This window comes from Rhincodon typus, chromosome 1, assembly GCF_021869965.1.
Source record: "Rhincodon typus isolate 14 chromosome 1, sRhiTyp1.1, whole genome shotgun sequence".
Taxonomy (NCBI): Eukaryota; Metazoa; Chordata; class Chondrichthyes; order Orectolobiformes; family Rhincodontidae; genus Rhincodon; species Rhincodon typus.
The window spans coordinates 54,772,432-54,794,536 of record NC_063332.1 but is presented as its reverse complement, the minus strand read 5'-3'; the positions used below and the strand labels follow the sequence as shown (position 1 = coordinate 54,794,536).

At 40.7% G+C, this 22,105-nt stretch overlaps 1 protein-coding gene across 1 annotated transcript in view; it reads right to left on the bottom strand.

Annotated features, from left to right (window-relative positions):
- The window catches only part of LOC109927376 (NAD(P) transhydrogenase, mitochondrial), a 171,910-nt gene that overhangs the window by 98,487 nt on the left and 51,318 nt on the right, over positions 1 to 22,105 (bottom strand). The window contains exons 8-11 of the mRNA XM_020527372.2: positions 17,602 to 17,735; positions 12,753 to 12,944; positions 10,776 to 10,929; positions 3,173 to 3,334 (exon numbers count right to left, since the gene is read on the bottom strand). Of these exons, the coding sequence (XP_020382961.2) occupies positions 3,173 to 3,334; positions 10,776 to 10,929; positions 12,753 to 12,944; positions 17,602 to 17,735 (642 nt within the window). The remainder of the gene's footprint in view (positions 1 to 3,172; positions 3,335 to 10,775; positions 10,930 to 12,752; positions 12,945 to 17,601; positions 17,736 to 22,105) is intronic.

Here is a 22,105-nt window from a genome sequence, read left to right as displayed (position 1 = left end):
CTGCTGATCTCACTCACATTTAAATTTAGTCGAAAGAATGGAAGGATCTCCCCACGTACCACAATTGAATTTTGGCTGTTAGATACTGTAGCCGTCATCCCAAACTTCTGCCCATGCCAGAATTGTACGAGCTCAGGACTTCCATCCAATGTCATGGCCCCTTACAGTCCTAATGTCAACTCATGGATCCCATTCCAACTCAATGATCCCTCATTAAAGACCATAAAGTATCAAGAAGAGGCTTTTATAATGATCCTGTGCATGCCTGACTGACAGACCAGACTCTCAAAAGGACTTTCTCAATGAGGTTTGTTCTGACAGCTGGAAAAAAAACTACTGCCTTTGCTTGACTGACATCATTAAATGGTTACAATAAATTGCTTTTTCTTCTGTGGTCTTTATTTGCACGAGATTAACATGTGTGAAATATTTGAAGCCTCTGTTATCATCAATCTAATGGTCCATCTGACAACCACTTCCAAACATTTGTAGGAACAGCAGTTTCTTTCAAAAGAAAACTTATGAATGGTTATTCTTTGTTTTGTGGGGGGTCCTCTCCATGCTATTATTATTACATAGTTAATTGGTTCTGCACCAAGCATGTACTTGGTGAATGAGCGCAGAGGAATGATGATTTGACACAGAGTGTATGAGGGGCTGGGGAGGGTTATGGTTGTGGTGGTGGTAGTAAGATAGGAGTTGTCATAAGAACATAGAAGAACATAAGAGCTAGGAGCAGGAGTAGGCCGTTCGGCCCTTCGAGCCTGCTCCGCCATTCAATAAGATCATGGCTGGTCTTTTCGTAGACTCAGATCCACTTACCCGCGTTCTCACCGTATCCCTTAATTCCTTTATTGTTCAAAAAAATATCTACCTTATCTTTAAAAACGTTTACTGAAGTAGTGTCAACTACTCCACTGGGTAAGAAATTCCATAGATTAACAACCCTCTGGGTGAAGAAGTTCCTTCTCAATTCAGTCCTAAATCTGCTCCCTCTAATCTTGAGGCTATGCCCTCTTGTCCTAGTTTCACCTGCCAGTGGAAACATCCTCTCTACTTCTATCTTATCTATTCCCTTCATAATTTTATATGTTTCTATAAGATCCCCCCTCATTCTTCTGAATTCCAATGAATGTAATCCCAATCTACTCAGTCTCTCCTCATAAGCCAACCCCCTCAACTCCGGAATCAACCTAGTGAACCTCCTTTGCACCCTCTCCAGTGTCAGTACATCCTTTCTCAAGTAAGGAGACCAAAACTGCACACAGTACTCCAGGTGTGGCCTCACCAGCACCTTGTACAGCTGCAACATAACCTCTCTGCTTTTAATCTCAATCCCTTTAGCAATGAAGGACAAAATTCCATTTGCCTTCCTAATTACTTGTTGTACCTGCAGACCTACCTTCTGTGATTCATGCACAAGGACACCCAGGTCCCTCTGCATAGCAGCATGCTGCAACTTTTTACCATTCAAGTAATAATCCTTTTTACTATTACTCCCACCAAAATGTATGCCTTCACATTTAGTTACATTGTATTCCATCTGCCAGACCTTTGCCCACTCAGTCAATGTATCTATGTTCCTCTGCAAAGTTTCACAGTCCTCTGCACACTTTGTTCTGCCACTCATCTTACAAACTGCAAACTTTGACACCCTACACCTGGTCCCCAACTCCAAATCATCTATATAAATTGTAAATAATTGCGGTCCCAACACCGATCCCTGAGGCACACCACTAGTCACTGACAGCCAGCTAGAATAGCACTCATTTATCCCCACTCTTTGCTTCCTGTTAGTCAACCAATCCTCTATCCATGCTAATACTTTACCCTTAACGCCATGCATCCTTATCTTATGCTATGGAAGGGCATACGGAAGATGCTATGAACATACTTTTCAAAAGTTTCCTGAATTCACACCATGATTCACAACCTCAAAATGGGGCCATGAACGATGATTCATTCAGAAGCTGGCCCAACTCTACAAAATTGCATAAAGCTAGGAGATGCAATCACAACTGTGTGGCCAAATTCGTACACAAATTTGCTGACGACAGCACTGTAGTGGGTTAGATCACAAACAATGACAAGACAGAACACAGGAAAGAGTTTGAGAGCTTAGTGACATGGTGTAAAGACAACAATCTCTCCCTCAATGTCAGCAAAATGAAGGAACTGGTCATTGACTTCAGGAAGTGGAGTGGAGGGCACGCCCCCTTCTACATCAATGGTGCTGAGGTCAAGATGGTTGAGCCAAGTTCCTAGGACAGGAAAGCAACAGTCATGAAAGCACAACAACCTCTGCTTCCTCGGGAGGCTAAAGATATTCAGCATGTTCACAAGGACTCCTACCAGTTCTTATAGAGGCTCCACAGAAAGCATCCTATCTGGATGCATCACAGCGTGCTCTGGCAACTGATCTCCCCAAAACCACAAGAAACTACAGAGAGTTGTGAACACAGCGCGGTCCATCAGTCATACCAGCCTTCCATCCATTGACTCTATTTACACTTTCCGCTGCCTTGAGAAGGCAGCCAACATAATCAAAGACCATTCCCATCCCAGTTATATTCTCTTCTACCCTCTTTCATCAGACAGAAGATATAAAAGTTTGAATACTCTTACAAATAGCTTCAAGAACAGCTTCTTCCCCATTGTTATCAGGCTTTTGAATGGACCTCTCAAATGTTAATTCTGATCTCTCTCTCTCTGCACCCTCCCTGCAGCAATAACACTGTATTTTGCACTCTGTTCTGCTACCGTGATGCACTTTGTATGTTTTGATCTGTCTGTACAGCACGCAAAACAACACTTTTCACTGTATCTCGGTACACGTGACAACAATAATCAATCGATTAGGTGTCTAATCTTCACAACGGAACTACCCAGGTCGGGAATGTAAAGCATCACTCACTACCAGAACTGTACTGATTCCGCAAAAATAGGCTTTCATCTCAAGCCAGCTAGTTAAACAATGTCATATGGGTCAAAATGCTCACAGGGGTTTGCTTTAATATCAACATATGGACAAAATACGCCCCATCCCTCATTTTAAACACACATTGATTTGACCTGTAGCCACCAAACTTGACAAAACAATTTACAGAAACTCTCCTCAGTGTTTAGGAAATGACATAACTGAATTGATTCAAAAAACTGCAGGAGACCTTACCTGAGATGGCATTAGTAACAGACATAAGAGGGGAGTGAAGGGCTGGTGTGACTCGCCAAACAGTATGGTATCCAACAATTCCAGCCAGTCCAAAAATAGTCACCATCTGTGGGAATGCAACAGTCGGGGCAGAGATTCCGAGAGCCATCAAACTAGTCAGACCTATGAGTGAATGTGAACATTAAATGTATTAAATCAGTAACAAAAACGAAGATGGGAAAAAGGGTTGGGGTGGAACAAAAGCTGAGTAGTACTAAATCATGGGATTTTTGTTCAAAATATATCGGTCATAATTCCAGCCCATTCTTTAAAGCTCTTGTCACCAATCCCAAGGCATTTTTGAATTTAGTAAATCTGTTAACGTATGTATCACAAAAAATCATGTTTAACCAATTTATTGGAACTCTTTGAAGGAGTAACACGTACAATGGATAAAGGAATCCTGTAGAGAAACCTTACTTGAATTTATAGAAGACATTTAATAAGGTGCCACATCAAAGGTATTGTGGAAAATAAAAGCTTATGATGTGGGGGTAACACATTAACAGGAATTGAAAAAGAACCAAAAGAACTGCAGATGCTGTAAATCAGGAACAAAAACAAAGTTGCTGGAAAAGCTCAGCTGGTCTGGCAGCATCTGTGAAGAAAAAAGTCAAACAGTGAACAGGAATTGAAGATTGGCTGGCTGGCAGAAAACAGAATTATGTATAAATGCATCGTTGCCAGATTGGCAGGACGTGATGAATAGAGTCCCATAGAGAGCTGTGCTGTGGCCTCAGCTTTTTACAACTTATTTCAATGACGTAGATAAGGGGAGCAAAGGCATAGCACGTAAATATATAGACAAAGTCAAGAAAAGTAGGAAAGTATGCCATTAAGAAACATAAGGAAGTTGCAGAAAAATACATATAGGTTGAGTGAGTGGGCAAAAATCTGGCAGATGGAGAAGAATGTGGGAAAATGTGAAGTTGTTTACTTAGGCAGGAAGAATAAAAACAAGCAGAGTATTCCTTAAACAGAGAATGACTGCAGAATCCAAGGTGCAGAGGGATTTAAGTGTTCTGATGGATGAGTTGCAAAAAGATCGTATGTAGCATGTAATCAAGATGGTTAATGTGATGCTATCCTTTATCATAAAAGGAAAAGGAATTGAACTCAAAAGAGGAGATAGAGGAAAAATATTGCTGATGTTTGAACTGTAAAATAAAAATTTTAAAAACTTCAGTTATACAGGGCTTTGGTGAGACCACATCTCAAATGTTATGTGTAGTTTTGGAATCCTTATTTATGGAAGGATAGAAATGAATTTGAGGCAGGTCAGAAGAGCTATCAGCTCAGAGAAACTGACATCTTAGTTGCTTGTCATTTTAGTAAACCTTGCTCTCAAGCTAACATTTCCGGGCCTGCTGCAAAGTTGCATCGAATCACAACAGAAGCTCATTTTCTGCTGAGAGATAGTAAGAACTACAGATGCTAGAGTCAGAGATAACACAGTGTGGAGCTGGAGGAACACAGCAGGTCAGGCAGCATCAGAGGAGCAGGAAAGCTGATACTTCAGGTAGGGGTTTCTGAAGAAAAAGGTCCCAACCCAAAACGTCAACTTTCCTGCTCCTCAGATGTTGCCTGGCCTGCTGTGTTCCTCCAACTCCACACTGTGTTATCTCATTTTCTACTGAGACACTTTACAACCTTGAGGTCTCGAAATTAAATTCAGAAACTGACCACGTTATGCCTGTTCTCCAACTTTTTTTTACACTCTCTCCCTGCATCCTCTACAGTCATGAAATAGTAGGAACTGCAGATGCTGGAGAATCTGAGATAACAAGGTGTAGAGCTGGATGAACACAGCAGGCCAAGCAGCATCCGAGGAGCAGGAAGGCTGACGTTTCGGGCCTAGACCCTTCTTCAGAAATGGGGAAGAGAAAGCAGGTTCTGAAATAAATAGGGAGAGAAGGGGAGGCGGATAGAAGGTGGATAGAGGAGAAGATAGGTGGAGAGCTGTAAGACCTATTGTCTTACAAACTTACTGTCTGAAAGAGAATTTAGATATTGCATTTGCATTGCAATAATTTCTAGGGCTAAGGATCAAGGGCTGGAAAATGAGATTAGTGTAGTCACATCTTTGCTGATCAGCATGAATACAATGGGCCAAATGGCCTCCTTCTGGGATGTTAGCGTCAATTAGTTTCTGCAGACTTTGAAATTTTGATCTGTACACCCAGATTATGAGAACAGTTCAAGAAAAGCAGTAGTTTTAATACTGTCCTCTGGAGAACTGCAGCGTAAACCTTCCTCCAGTCTAAAAACCAACCACTCACTACAACTCTGGTTCTTGTCATTCAGTTAATACGTTCCATGTTATCATTTTCCCTTTTACTCTGTGGCCTTCAACTTTACAGGTAAGACTATTTTATGGATTTTTTAAAAATGTGTTTTGAAGTCACTACATACACAACTAGTAAAATCCTCATTAACTATCTGTTACTTCATTAAGAAACTGACTCTAGTTAACTACTTTAACTTTAAACATCCATGCTGGTTTTCCCTAATTATCGGGCACTTGTCTAGGTGGCAGTTAACTTTGTCACTTCTGAAGACTTTTGTACCACCAAGGTTATAAAAACTGACCTCGGTAACATTTTTTTCAACAAGGGTGTAACATTTTCAATTCTCCAGTTCCACAGAGCCACCTCATGTTCAAAACTGGTGGAGTTGTAATTCTTGGCAATCTGAAAGGACAAAGGCCCTGGGGTAGGGTTGGGATGAAGAAAGTACTAACACCATCTACAGCTTGTGAATCAGGACTGATTATTCCATGAGGGGAACATAAGATGGGAGAAGATGGAGTCAGTAGGAACATGCATTCACATACAATCTCCATCACTGGACACAGCCCTAGCAATGGTCACTGTACTCACCACCAGCATCAATGTCTCTGTGAAAACCAAGGGCATGCAGATACACTTTACCCTGCTATTTAGGTTCTGCTGCCTGAGGTTATATGCACATTGTCTTGTAAAAGAAGGAAACCATGTCAGTGAGTGTTGTGCAAATTGTTTAAGTGATGTGCCTGTCATAAAGAACAAAGAACAATACACAACAGGCCCTTCAGCCTACCGAGCCTGCATCAATTCCTGTTCCTTATTTAGACTTGCTATCTATTGCCCATATGTAGTTTCTAAGCCTCAGTTTGCCTCCTGTTCATGTATCTATCAATTCGTACATTCATGGTTGAATAGCTGGCAGCATGTGTACAAAAGAACAAAAGAGAAGTACAGCACAGGGACAGGCCCTTCGGCCCACCAATCCTGTGCAGATCATCGTGCCCTCACTAAGCTAAAAAACAAACCTTCTGCCCTTATTCAGTCCGTATCCCTCTATTCCCTGCCTTTTCATGTGACCATCCAGATGCCTCTTAAATGTCGCCAATGTGCCTGCTTCCACCACCTCCTCTGGCAGTGCATTCCAGGCTCCTACCACTCTGTGCGTGAAAAACTTTCCTCTTAAAATTTTGCCCTCTCACTTTGAACCTGTGCCCCTTTGTAACTGAAACTTCAACCGTGGGAAAAAACCTCTGACTATCCACCCTATCGATGTCTCTAATAATTTTGTAGACCTCTATCAGGTCTCCTCTCAGCCGCCGTCTTTCCAGTGAAATCAATTCTAGTCTTTTTAACCTTTCCTCATAGCCAATCTTTTTAACCTTTCCTCATAGCCAACTGTGACATGTGGGTGCCAGACTAAGGGCAGTGCTCACTGCATGAGAGTAAGATATAGAGGAAGCTATTGTGATGAATACAATGATTTAGTCATATTTTTATTATAATTTATCATACACACGTGCTGTTGATTTTTGAGTTGGTACCTTGTGGGTTTTTGTGTGCCTGAAGTTAATAACTATTTTGTATTTCTGTAGCCATTCTATTTCTTTTAAAACAGTTCTTGTGACCTGGCTTTGGAGTGAATAGGTTTTTGGGCACCACTAGTAACTTTTTTTAATCCTAGATTGTTTTGCGACCAAAAGAGAGAAATGATGGATGAGAATAGCTGTGTAAACCAGTTGTCCTTAGAAGGAAAGGATATAGTGAACTAGATTAGCTTAGAGAGAGGACTTAATGTTAGAAGTGTTGGGTTAAAACCCTGAAGAGGTTACTTAAAGCTGAATACAATTAAGTTCAGATGTATAATAGCTCCAGAAAGAAGCTATCTACAGTTCCAGTCCATAAATTGAAATCACAAATGATGTAAACATACCAAGGTATTAGATAAGAGAACTCTAGAGTAAGCATTGTATGAGTACTATTTAGGGTAATGTACTATGGGTGTGTTTTGAGTGCTATATTTTTTCAATTTAAAGAGGGACTGTTTTGGGGATTAGTGGGATTATATTTTGAATTATATCTATGAATTGAAATCATTCTATTTTATCTTCATTTCTTTTGCTAATAACTTCCGTTTTATTGTTAAAACAAAATCTGTAAAATTGTGTGCTTATCTTTCAGCAAAATACCACTTTTTTAAAATGAAAGCAAATCACAATATCATCTATCAAATCAGGTTGTCCAGTAATGACACGATGAAAGAGGGTCATGGTTGATCCTAGGTGTTGCTAAATTAGCGAATGGCTAGAACAGTCAGAGGTCAATGGTTCCAGAGTAAAGAGATAGCACCTACATCTCACTGGTACATCTCACTGGTCTTGACTGCTCATGTGAGATCACTGAACTTTTTTTAATTCACTCAAATGATGTGGCTGTCACTTGCTTTAGCTTTGTTCTTTAGCTTTGAGAAGTCAGTGTTGAAACATCTTCTTGAACCACTGCAGTCCTTATGGCGTAAGTACAAACAGAGTGCTGTTAGGAAGGGACTGGCAGGAATTTGACCCAGTTACAGCAATGACAATGATCCAAGACAACGCAGGGTGTGACATGGAGGGCACCTACAGGTACTGGTGCTCTGGTCATCTGTTGCCCGTCTAGATGGAAGAGGTCATGAATTTAGAAGGTGCTGTCAGAAGAGCCTTGGTGAGTTTCTGAGATGCATCTTGTAGGTAATACACACTGTTTGTCAGTGATGGAAGGAATTTAAGGTGACTGATGGGGTGTCAACTGAATTGGGTGCTTTGTTCTGAATGGTGTTAAACATCTTGAGTATTGTTGGAGCTACACCTATCTAGCTAAATAGAGGCAATTCCATCACATTCATGTAGGGGAGGCGATGGCCTAGGGGTATTATTGATGGACTGCTAATCCGGAGACCCATATAATATTCTGGGGACCCAGGTTCAAATCCTGCCACGGCAGATGGTGGAATGTGAATTCAATAAAAACTGCAAGTAAGAATCTAATGATGACTATGAATCCATTGTCGATTGTTGGGAAAAACCCATCTGGTTCATGAATGTCCTTTAGGGAAGGAAACTGCCATCCTTACCTGGTCTGGCCTACATGTGACTCCAGACCCACAGCAATGTGGTTGACTCTTAACTGCCCTCTGGGCAATAAATGCTGCATAGCAGTGATGCCCTCAAACCATTAATGAATAAAGGAAAATAAAAGATGGTGGACTGCCTCTGGAATGACAAGAGATGAGTTACTCACTGTAGAATTCTCAGCCTCTGACCTGCTTTTGTAGTCATTACATGTATCACTAATCCAGTCATAATGATAATTCCCAGGATGTACTGCATCTGGGTACAGTAGGGTAGATTGTTGGTATGGATTGTAATAGTGACCCACATCCATTGGCTACTCAGGATATGTCTAGAAAGCCTCTTAGTTCCCTATGGGTAGCAGACTTCTCTCCTCCTCTCCATCTCCTATAATAAGGGCACCAGAGATACATCAGAGGACCCTGGACCTCCTTGCTGCCTTGTTGCACCATATTCACTGAACTTCCAATGCAATTCCACCTTTAAAAGGTGCAGGCTGGCTTTAAGACTTGAAAATAATTTGATGTTGTGTTTCTGTTAGGTTAACATAGTCCCTATGCTAAGGTGTGCAGATACTCAGCCACACATTTAATGCTATAGTGCACACTATTAAATTCACTGACTGCATGAAGTTTGCATCATGAACAACAGATATGGTTTCATCACACATCATGCTCCTCTGTCTGTTTATTTCCCTTATGATCCCAAAGTGTTTTACCACTAAAGACATTGATACAGGGAACACAAAATAATGCTGATTTTTGAGTGTGTATTGCTTTAAAATTTACAGAAAGATGGTGGCAGGAGATTTTAGTGGGATATTTTATACTGATGTTGACAAGTTTCTCACTTATTCCAACAATGGTTGATTCAAGCTTTGCCATTGACCCACATGACAACAGAAATCAAACGTGGCAACACACATCCTATTTGTTCCACAAACTTTTTCTTGAAACCATATATGTAGTGAGATATACTCAGCTGTTCGTAATGTAATAACCACATCTTTTTATGTTACCTTATTTTTGATTATGGTCAGAATTGAGAAAAGGACTATTCTACAACCAAGGAATAAGGAAAGAATTGCTGTACTTTTAAAAAGGAAGTTGCTGAAATGCATTGTGAATTGTGTTCGTACTGTTGCTTTGATCGAGCAATGGGGCTAGATATTTGAAGACAGCCTGGCTACAGTGATGTATGTACAAAGTCAGATTTAGCCAGCAACAGGCTGTTGAATGGTTTGTGCATGCCAAAGGCCATCATCTTGACAACAATTATCTGATTAGCTTCTGAGTAGCTGAACAGCTTGTGAATGTGAATGATACTGGCAGAAGCCTTTAGAATACTGAAAGGGTAGATGGTGTGTGGGTCTCTCTCCAGTAAAGTATCTGAAGCCTGAAGAAAACTAGGTGTTTTTCTTTCCTACCAGTTGCTCCACACAACTGCTTTAAATGAATAAGTCAGAGACTTTATAATTTATATAACCATTGCTCTGTGCCTCCTGTGGAGAAATGAAAGAACTGAAGGATTTGGAAAACTGAAAGAACGCCTTGTTCAAATCCTGAGGACAGGAATTTTTGAGTTGCTTCCCTGGTTTTTTTTATTTCCATCCATAAGATCAATTTTTGTTTTGCCCAACTATACCTGCCTGTATGTGTGTGAAGAGATTTTCACACTTCTTAGGTTAAGAGTTTAAAATATTAATATTATACGTCATCAGTTGAAAGCTGTTTACCTATGGTTAGAATCTATTTATTTGTAATAAATTGTAGTTCTTGTGAAGTACAGAAACGTGGTCCATGCTTTTTGTTAATCTGAGTCCATTAGACAGGTAAAATGGGGTCTTTGTTTACTTTAATAAAACTGTTAACTTTTGTAATGAATCCAGGATTAATAGAGCTTGATTTCCAGCATGTTAGCCCAATGAGATATGACAGTAAATTTAGGAAATAAAATAGGTGTTCATTATAAATCAATACCATTCATAATTCTACATGAAATACAGATAAATCACATAGATTAAAATCAACACATATTATTTAAGAAACACTTAAGTAACAGTTGAATGGAGATGGTCACTGCTGGGTGTAAAGAGGTGATTAATTCTCAGTTTGACTGAAGACTATGCAAGAGTTACAAAGGGTGACATATACTGTATTGATTTACACTTACCTCCTGTGCAAATGGCAGATGTGTTCATGGTTTTAATAAATGGAGAAACTGTTTCCTTTCTCTCAATCTCTAGCTCCGGCTCCTTCTTAGATTGTACCGGAGTACTTCCCGGAATATGCTGTGGTGGAGGTGCTGGAAAGATCAGTTTCCCATCCTGTTAATGAAAGAGGACTGGAAGGATTAAAACAGCGCACATATTGTGGGCTGTAAACCTAAACTATGTGCTGCATAGCTCATTCATCCAAAGTATTGGTGAGCCATGCAATGCAAGACACATTGACACTCAATCCTGGCTGTTGTCTGAGCGACAGTGTAGGTTTTACAATTCTCTTTCTGAATGTTACCCGACAGGAAGTGTGCATTTCTGAATATCAGGTATGGATCCAGATTAACGTTGACGCAGGCTGGTACTCATTGCAAAGCTGAGGCAGAAGCAATGGCCGTTAGAATAAAGTACACGGAGATAGCCATTAAGGAAAAGTCCAGCGAGATGGTTTGCAGCTTTCAACTCTGCAAAACAAATGATTTCTACTCATGTCGAGAGGAGAGGGAAGGAGAAATTGCATTCCTAGCAGGAATTGCATTTTGATATCACAAACAAGGTAGGGCTTATACAATTAATGGTGCAGTAATGGTTGGAAGGTTTGTGTTTGCATTCAGTTCTCACCTTCATCACCACATGGTCCATTTTGCCATAATTATACTCATCTTGCAAATCCAAGTGGAAGTTTTCCACGTTGGGACTAACAACTTTTAAAAGTTTTGTGATATTGTTGGGTAGTGCTGTAGAACAGAGGGACCTAGGCATGCCCGATACATAATTCTTTGAAGTCTGCATTATATATAGAGAGGGTGGTTAAAAAGTAATTTGGTATGCTGGCCTTCATTGCTCAGTCCTTCGAGTGCTGGAGTTGGGAAGTCATGTTGAGGTTGTACAGGATATTGGTGAGACCTCTTCAGGAATGTTGTGTCCAGTTCTAGTTGCCCAGTTATAGGAAGCATGTTATCAAAGCTGCACAGGATTCAGGAGAGATTTACCTGGATGTTGCCGGGTATGGAAGGATTCAGTTATAAGGAAAGGCTGGATAGGCTGGGATTTTTTTTCACTGGAGCGTAGGAGGTTGAGAGACGACTTGATAGAAGTTTATAAAATAATGAGAGATATAGATAGGTTTAATGGTTGATGTCTTCTCCCTAGGATGGGGGATTTCAAGACTAGGGGGACACATATTTTAAGGTGAGAGGAGAGAGATTTAAAAAAGACATGAGAGGCAAGTCTTTTTTACATAGAGGGTGGAATGAATTTCCTGAGTAAGTAGAGGATGTGGGTACAATTATGACATTTAAAAAACATTCAGATAAGTACATGATTAGGAAAGGTTTGGAAGGATTTGGGTCAGGAGCAGGCAGGTAGGTCTAGTTTAGTTTGGGATTATATTCAGCATGGACAGGTTGGACTGAACAGTCTGTTTCTGTGCTGTATGACTCCTATGAAAAGAGTAAAATTGGTATACTGGGGATTTGTTGAAACACTGTGGATAAAATAAAGTTTTGGAAGGGGCTTAATCTGAATTGGATCCCCCAATAGAAATTATCCTGATTTTCATTTCTATTGCAAATGAATTTTATCCTTTAGCTCCTTCATGATAGGGACTAATCATTAAAAACTGTGGCAAAAAACAGCACTTTTCTTCTCAGTGGGTAGAGTTTAGAAAGACAGAATTAATGGGGAGCATTAATGTCGTCAACATAATGACCCTTAGATAATATTGTGTCTACACAGATGAAAGAAAGCACAGAGGCAATAATAAATTCCCTGGTATAATTTTGTCTCGTGTTTAATATCCTTGACATTTATTTAAAACCCATCTGTTTCAATTTGAGACATCAGAAAAGACTGGACAAGGCTGACAGTCTTTTGTTGTTGTAAAATGTACAATAATGGTTGGAAGGTTTCTGTTTGCATTCAGTTCTCACCTTCATCACCACAGTTCCTCGAACCACATGGTCCATTGTGCCATAATTATACTCATCTTTCAAATCCAAGTAGAAGTTTTCCGGGTCAGGACTAACAGCTTTTAAAAGTTTTGTGATATTGTTGGAGTACAATGTGCTGGATTGGGTAGCTAGTCGACTGGGAAGATCCATGTAACCAATGTGAGTCACCCCCTTAAAAAAGAGGAAGAAAAAACAAGCTACTTCTAATATTTTTGACAATATGCTGATAAATATACAAGTGAAATACTTTTCTCTCAGCATTAAGAAGGTGAGCTAACAGAATGGTTACAATTCATTGTTTTTAGTCAAAGGAAGCCTAGAGTCCGGAACAGAAACACAATTAGTAAATAAAACCAATGACAAGCAGCAATACCAAAACACTGAGCGCATCAAACTATATAGTGACATTAGTTGGGTATTAAGTCAGAAGAAATCACACAAAAATTGTACACGGTCAGAGAACTGGGTAGGTCTGACAAACTTAGGGTTCCTGAGAAATGGCAATAGAGTGCATCTAATTTAAGTGACAAGATAGTGAACATCAACAGTAAATAAATCCAAAAAATTACTCCAGTGCAAACCAGGGCACTGAATAACTGCGCACGTGCTAAAATTAGATACAGAAGGAATAATTAACATTTGAAGTTGTCTTCTTTATATTCGAGAGGAAATATTAAATTTAAGATCATTAAACATACAGGGATGTGTCTTAATGCAGAAATGCAAATCTTTTAAAATTGCAAGTATCTTATTAAATATAGGCCGAATGACCTCATCCAATTGTATTTATTTTCTAATGTATTAATTCAAATTTGATTTAACACAAATAACCTTCAGCTATTTATAGGAAAGTAAGTGAAACGGTGGCCAGCTTGACAGAGTACTGCTATAATTGAATGTTTAGTTTGGGAATTTTGGTTAGTGAGGGAGTTTGGTGTAGTGAAGGAAGGGGTGATGTTCTGCACCTTTAGATAGAGCAGCCTGATTGAGGGATCAGAAGACAGTGAGGTGTTGCAGTAGAAATAGCAGCTAATAAATCCAACTGGGAGTAGAGCAGATCTTTACAGAGTGTTCTCCAATAAAAACGGAAGGACTGGTGTTAGAGAGTAGCAGGTGGGTGATTGGTTGGTAGGTAAGATTTTAAGGTTTTTTTTCTCTTTCAAGTTGGATTGTAGTTTAAACTAACACCAGGATAACAAACAGTTGCAAATTTACAGTTTAACTTAGACCAATAACATTTAAGTAAGGGGTATGTATTGCAGCAAGTGAATTAAGAAAGCATTAGCACAGAGAAGATCCAGAGACATCAACTAAAATTAACAGTTATACAAGACACTAACTATGTTTAGCAAAAAGGATAAATAGAGAATCTGAGGGTTGGGAAGCTGAGACCTGTTACTTGTAATGTCCTGGCTGCACCAGAATTAAGTTTTGAGTGGGACTTGGTCAACCTTCTCACCTCTCTAGGAATCAAAGTCCTTAAGTGGTCAATTAAAGACTATTTAAGGCTTCCTCTTACTGCCACTGAGATTAATTACAGGAGGACTCAACAGCTGCTACCTTGCAGGTAGCTTGTCTAAATGTTGCAGGATGGCTACTCTTCAACCAAAGGAATTTACTGTCCAGTAAAGGACAGGAGACGCAGGACAATGTTTAAAATACTTACGTCGTCATTGTCTTCAGGAATAGTGCCAGAAGACTGGAGACTAGCAAATGTTGTCCCCTTGTTCAAGAAGGGGAGTAGAGACAACCCTGGTAATTGTAGACCAGTGAGCCTTACTTCGGTTGTGGGTAAAGTGTTGGAAAGGATTATAAGAGATAGGATTTATAATCATCTAGAAAGGAATAATTTGATTAGGGATAGTCAACACGGTTTTGTGATGGGTAGGTCGTGCCTCACAAACCTTATTGAGTTCTTTGAGAAGGTGACCAAACAGGTGGATTAGGGTAAAGCGGTTGATGTGGTGTATTTGGATTTCAGTAAAGCATTTGATAAGGTTCCCCATGGTAGGCTATTGCAGAAAATACGGAGGCATGGGATTGAGAGTGATTTAGCGGTTTGGATCAGAAATTGGCTGGCTGTAAGAAGACAGAGGGTGGTGGTTGATGGGAAATGTTCATCCTGGAGTTCAGTTACTAGTGGTGTACCTCAAGGATCTGTTTTGGGGCCACTGCTGTTTGTCATTTTTATAAATGACCTGGATGAGGGCGTAGAAGGATGGGTTAGTAAATTTGCGGATGACACCAAAGTTGGTGGAGTTGTGGATAGTGCGGAAGGATGTTGCAGGTTACAGAGGGACATAGATAAGCTGCAGAGCTGGGCTGAGAGGTGGCAAATGGAGTTTAATGCGGAAAAGTGTGAGGTGATTCACTTTGGAAGGAGTAACAGGAATACAGAGTACTGGGCTAATGGTAAGATTCTTGGTAGTGTGGATGAGCAGAAAGATCACTGAAAGTTGCCACCCAGGTTGATAGCGTTGTTAAGAAGGCGTACAGTATGCTAGGTTTTATTGGTAGAGGGATTGCATTTCGGAGCCATGAGGTCATGTTGCCGCTGTACAAAACTCTGGTGCGGCCGCACTTGGAGTATTGCATACAGTTCTGGTCACCGCATTATAGGAAGGATGTGGAAGCATTGGAAAGGGTGCAGAGGAGATTTACCAGGATGTTGCCTGGTATGGAGGGAAGGTCTTATGAGGAAAGGCTGAGGGTCTTGAGGCTGTTTTCGTTAGAGAGAAGAAGGTTAAGAGGTGACTTGATAGAGACATACAAGATCATCAGAGGATTAGATAGGGTGGACAGTGGGAGCCTTTTTTCTCGGATGGTGATGGCTAGCACGAGGGGACATAGCTTTAAATTGAGGGGTGATAGATATAGGACAGATGTCAGAGGTAGGTTCTTTACTCAGAGAGTAGTAAGGGCGTGGAATGCCCTGCCTGCAAAAATAGTAGACTCGCCAACTTTAAGGGCATTTAAATGGTCATTGGATAAACATATGGATGATAATGGAATAGTTTAGGTTAGATGGGCTTCAGATTGGTTTCACAGGTCGGCGCAACATCGAGGGCCGAAGGGCCTGTACTGCGCTGTAATGTTCTATGTTCTATGTTCTACTGAACATTTTGCATACATGCTTACAAAGAAAGGGTATGGTGAAAAAATATCATTAGAAATGACAATAGTACAGCTAATGGATAGGAAGTAAAATGGAAAGAAGAATACACAGGGAAGCCTGGTTATACTTACAGCAGATAAGACATTTAATTCTCATGACTTGCATCGCAAGGTGCATAAGGAAGTGGAAGTAGAGATATTAAATAGATTTTCCTCTATTTCTCAACTGTCCTAAGGTGTGGGGAAGGTGCCAGAAAACTGGAAAGTGGCAAATCTAATACCCCTATCAGGAAAGGGTGTAAGGAACACCTTGTAACTCTGGGCTGCTTCATTTAATTTCTGGGCTGGCTAATGATTTAGATCAATAACCAAGAGAAAAACATCAAAAAGCACATAAAGAGGTTTGAGTTAATCAAGGAGAGTCAAAACAGATTTGTAAAAGGCATATCAAGCTGGACTAATCAGATTTAATTTTTTGATGAAATAAGACAATAAAGATTTTAAGATTGGCTTTGACAAAGTAATATATAAAACTGTGGTTAACAAAATGGAGAATATGATGGTCAGCATCAGCTTAGGTAGAAATTGACTTAAGCCAAGAAAACAACAAATCCTGCTAATAGCATGATAAATATCACCCTTTCCCAGCTATTTACAGTTCTGACAAAGTGTTATTAGACTCAAAATCTTATCTCCGCTTTTTTCTCTACAGACGCTGCCAAACCTATGTTTCTCCAGCACTGTCTGTTTTGGTTTTGGATTTTCAGCATCTGCAGTTATTTATGTTCACTGTATTTGTAATTATAGTAATTGGTTGTTTTTCAGACTGGAAGATGGTGGAAGTGATATTCCCCTAGGGTAAATGTTAGGACCACTGCTTTTTTCTGATATATTCCTTGGATATTGGAATAAAACTTGCTGATGATTCCCTTTGGAGGAGAAGCTGACAGTGAAAATGATATGAATCAGCAGCGACAGAGGTAGCGGAATGGGCAGACAACTTGCAGATGGAATTTAATACTGAGAACTGTGAGGTGATACACTTTGACAGAAATGTTAGGGACAGAGATATAGATTAAATAGTATTGTTTTTAAAAAGGGTGTACAGAAACAGAAGGTTCTGGGGATTCATATGCAGTGACTATTCTGTTCAGTAATAATTTTCATACCTTTGGGTCGCTTGTTCAAGTATTGAAGCAAGGAAATTGGAAAAAATGAGTTGGTGAAATATCACAGCCTTATTTTACCACAGATATCACTGATCTACGACAGTTCCATTGGTGAAGATCACGGCTTGTGTGTCATGGTGCAGCAGGTGAAAGAAGGTGGTAATTCTTTATGGATAGCCAAGTTTGAGGAGAAATTGAATCTCAGTCATTATGCTCCAGTATGCAGATGACATGTGTGTACACCCAGATACTGAGCTCCAGGTCATTGTCAATGCCCTTGCAAAGCCCATGAGAAAACGAGCATTTCATTAACCATACGGAAACAAAGTCTTCTTCCAACTAACCCCACAACACAACACCTCCCTCCTACCAATTAAGGTCACCAGTGATGTCCTGAAAAATGTGGACAGTTTCCCAAAAAAATCCAATAACAATGGTTAGGTTTACAAGATGATTTTTACAATCATTGTAAATGGTGACGCCTCAAAAATGAATCTTCCATATTAATAGCTGTATACCAGGAACACTCGTTTCAACTTTCATACCTTGTGAATATAAAGCTCCCCCGGTTTAGTGGTTTCAATGTTTCCTCCTGTTTCAGAAGCCAAATCCACAACAACCGATCCATCCTTCATTGATTCAACCATTTCCTTGGTAATCAATAAAGGAGCTTTCTTGCCTGTAGAAATATTAAATTAGATTTTAAAACTGGATGAGAGCTTTGGACACAATATCTTTATGAATTCTACTGCTCATGAATGGGAAACAACTATCTTAAAGCTGATTTTAAACTGCAAATTTCTAGATATATGATTCTACTTATGACACAAACTTAACAAATAGCATTTAGCAACTTCAGTATCAAAAGGGAAATTCAGGGCAAACTTAAAGAATGAACAGTGTATTTTTCATTCAGCTGTTCCAAAACATGACTCTTGCAATAGAACCCTCTCCAATTTAACAATATCCTTCCAATAGCAGGGGGTCCGGAACTGTACACAGTACTTCAGTTCAGGCCTCACCAAAGTCCTGTACAAACTTTACATAACATCTGAACTCCTATACTCAAAGTCCTGGCAACCAAATAAGAAACAGTGCCCAGTGCAGTGCTATTCTCACATTATCACCGCTGTGAGTGTATTCTTAACCTTCCCAGACTTCTACCTCTTGTTTGTAATGTATTCTCTCTTTCATCTCCTGGAGGTACCAGTGAAAAAGGCACAGAGTTGGCAGCCAAACGGCAGCAGCACTACTCCTCCCCCATCTCAGAGAAAGCACTGGTAAGACCGTCCCCTGCACCCTCCGCCAGCACAGATCCATACATCTTTATGGGAACCCTAGCTAAATTAGAGTTCGGGGAGCACATGCTTGGAAGTACATCACTGCCATGTCTCTGTAGCTGGTACAGAGAGAGAAATGTCCAAGTTGTTGGCACATGGAGGACTACCAGGGAACAAGCACCTGCTCAGCTCAAAACAGGAGAGAATCCCACGGTGTCTGCAATTAGGGATTCCATACAAATGTATCAACTGACACAGGAGCAGCAGGCAGATTTGTTGGAGGCACTGGGTAAACTGACCTAAAGGTTGCAGGACCACACCAATGCTATTTGCAACATCCTAGCTTGAGTATGCTGCTGGCTACCTCTGTGGACAGGTTGTAAAATGTTATGGGGAGCTGAGTCCAACACTCTCAGGGTCCGGTGGAGAAACAGACACTGACCTGCACTCCACTGTTCCAGCTACTGGTGCTCAACACCAACAACAAGGTGACAGCAAGGCGAGGGCCTATCATTCTCTGTGCCGCTACCTCACAAGGAGACAGGGCAGTGCCAGCAGGCAGCCAGCTGGAGGAGGAACCACACACTGTGCCTCTAGAGGTCTCCTCTCAGGACATTCAAGAGGTGGCTGGGCTCTCCAGCTCCATCCTGCCAGCCACCCGCACCCTGAGGGAGGTTATGATGAGGAGAATGCACCTTCCTTTGGGCAGGACACACGCAGCATGTCTGGCCCTTTTAGCCACAAATGCTGTCTGGGATTATCAGACCGAACCTGCAAGGCCAACAGGCTTCCCCCAGTGGCAACAAGATGTATTGGGAGAGAAGAAAACCTTCTGAGGCTATATCAGTGCCATAGCTGACACTTAATTCTAAATACGTTCTCATGTATGTAGATATTTATTCAATTTTCATCATCAGATACATGAACAAACGTCTTTCTCGCTGCAAATATAACACTGAATGTAAAGTGTCCAGCTGCCCTATATGAGGTTTTATGATCCAAGGTATGAAGAGAGCGGCTCCTGAACCATGTACGTGATATGGGAACCTGGAAGGGGCTTGCAAATTTACCAAGTAGGGTGACTCTTTCAAGGAGGCATATCATTGCTCCTGCATCACAGCCATTAATGCTGTAGAGCATTTTGTTATCCCAGGTGTCTTTCATTTGTACTGTGTGACTGTCTGCTTAATGCTATTGCTCTTTGAGGGGCCTCACATCACTGGGAAATGAAGACTCCCCCCTCCCCCACATCACAATATGCAATTCCGCCCACTCCAGGTGTGATAGCAGCCATTTTCAGCTCCACTGTACTCTTGTTGTTTATAGCACAATGGAAGGAAACAGCAGCTGATCCTCATACAGTGAGTCTCAGGCTCAGCCTCGAGCCCTTGGTGAATCCCCAAATGTACACATTACATTCTTGATAGCCCACAATGTCAATCCTGTTGGTTTGAACTTCCAATGTTCTCACCTAGCCAGCTACCTAAGTCTTCATGTCTCAATGCTCCCCATTCCCAGGCATATCAAGTCACATGCCAAATACAATAATCCACTGCTCTGCCCCCATATCGCAGCCAGGATGTTGCTAACTGATGATTATTCCCCTGCCACATTACCCCTTTCCCTTCAATGCTGTACTGCACCCAACCCCCACTGTCTTATATGACTATTTCATAATTGTTATCTTCTCTGTATCCCGGCAGGCTGCTGTCAATCCCCACGAATGAATTCCCCAGCTTCCCTCCACAGCAGTGGCCTGTGATAATCCCTTGACTTTTAATACCGAACCCACTCATTGTGGTCCACCCTCTAGACCAACTTAGCCAGACAGCTACGACCAAAGTGTGAACGAACCCCTGACTGAGATCTGTGCAGCTCCCAAACTGGCTTCCTGTTGGTGACTGGTGTCCAATTTGGAGGTCCAGAGGAGCAAACAGCCAGCTGAAGTTGCCAGGTAACTGTTCTCTCTTTCATGCTTGGAATTGTCAATGTCTATTTTCTATCCAATGGATGGGTAAGCGGGAAACAGCATGTTCAAGAGGTGAGATTAGATAATAATGAGATGTTAATGAATGCCAATTCATGCAAATAAGCCTCTATCTGCTCACTAGTGAGAAATCCGTCTCACAGCCCAACAACTGGTTCCAAGATCAAACGTTGTGCTCTTAGTATCAAGAAGGTCTTTCCTGGCCATTTCATGCAATTGTTCCAACTTTCTCATCATGGCCCGTGTCATTCAGGGCCTGGGAGATTCCACACAATTCACTTTATCAAGGTGTCAGAATTATTTAATTCTTCACCCAATTCCATATAAGACGTCAATAATTAATACTTCAATTACAATTAAAGGTTGGATTTTCATGGAGTCAGGCTGATATTGGAGGCTTTTAAAAATAGCTAGTAGGACCCCACTATGGAAGTCCCATGCCTATCTCAGTTTTGCCAGGTTTTAGAGGGGGATGTGGTGTGAGCACACAGATAAGAAGCCCAAACTCAGCAGGTCCATTTGAAAATAGTGCTGAGTTCAATCAAACAGGCCCCAGGTTTGCTGTTCCAAGAGTTCAAACCTGTAGTGTTTTATAGAATGGACGTACAAGCATTTGAAGGGCAGATAAGGGCCATTTAATTCTTGTGATTTGACACTTTTTAAAAAAATCTACAGCCCTAAAACAAACCGAAGATATCAGAGTTAAATAAAAAAAAGAACTCCTTTGTTTGTCATGCCATCTGGCACAGCTTAGAAAAAAGATCTGTTCCTGTCATTTCAATAGAGATCTTTAATGACATCTTCCAACAGGTGTCATTACAAACTGGCATGATAATGATAGCAGCCATAATCCCACAGGCCACAGGGCTGCTCCCTCATTAGAGAGAGATAACTGATGGTACACTTAACCTGATGGTCACCTTTCTTTAGACCTGCGGCAAGGCTGAGTAAGGCAGGACCTTCGTGGTGACCACAGTGGGTACAAGCAAAGTTATTGTGAAGACTTGGCTGAGTTTCAATGGCTTCAAAAGCACTTACCACAACGGGGAGGGCTGAATTCATATTTTGATTGACAGTTTAAAGAGACAATTAGAAGATAAGCTGTTTTTGGTATGTTTATTGAACAAATATTTATTTATTTATAACTGATTGAATAAATGAACAGGATTTAACTTTTATTTTTCATTGGATCTGGAGCTTTTTTTTAGTTTGAAATGTGTTTGAGTGAAGTTCAATTAGATTGTTAGAATTTTTTTTATGTCTGTTTGAAAGCCTTCCCACAGATAGTAAATGGCTCCTGATGTTTGCTCTTGATGATGGCTTTGGAGGTGACATGGGGATATAGGATATGAAAATGCATGGAGAAGCCACGGGGAGTGGGTGAGGAGGAGAGGGCTAAGGGCCTAATGCCTTCCAATGCTAGGAAAAAGTCACGGACAATGGGCCTCCAGCCTCAAATATTGCCAAGGAGTCCACCCCCTTTTGCTCAGAGCAAAAAATGAGTTTGATTTGGCCCTTAAAACTGAGGTGGGTCTGTGGAGTCAGTAAAGTTCTCAAATCAAGTGACAATCCTGCTCAAAAATTTTATTTGTCTAAGTTCTGGCCCTTTTTATAGTTTCTTCCATCTTAGAACTATTATATTGTGAATCCTACACCTTAAGATCAACTCTCATATCTTTTCATCAAGCTTCCTAAAACGTTTAGTCATAGAGTTATAGAACCAAAGAGCATGGAAAGAGATGTCTCAGTCCAAATAGTCCACACCGACCACATTCCCAAACT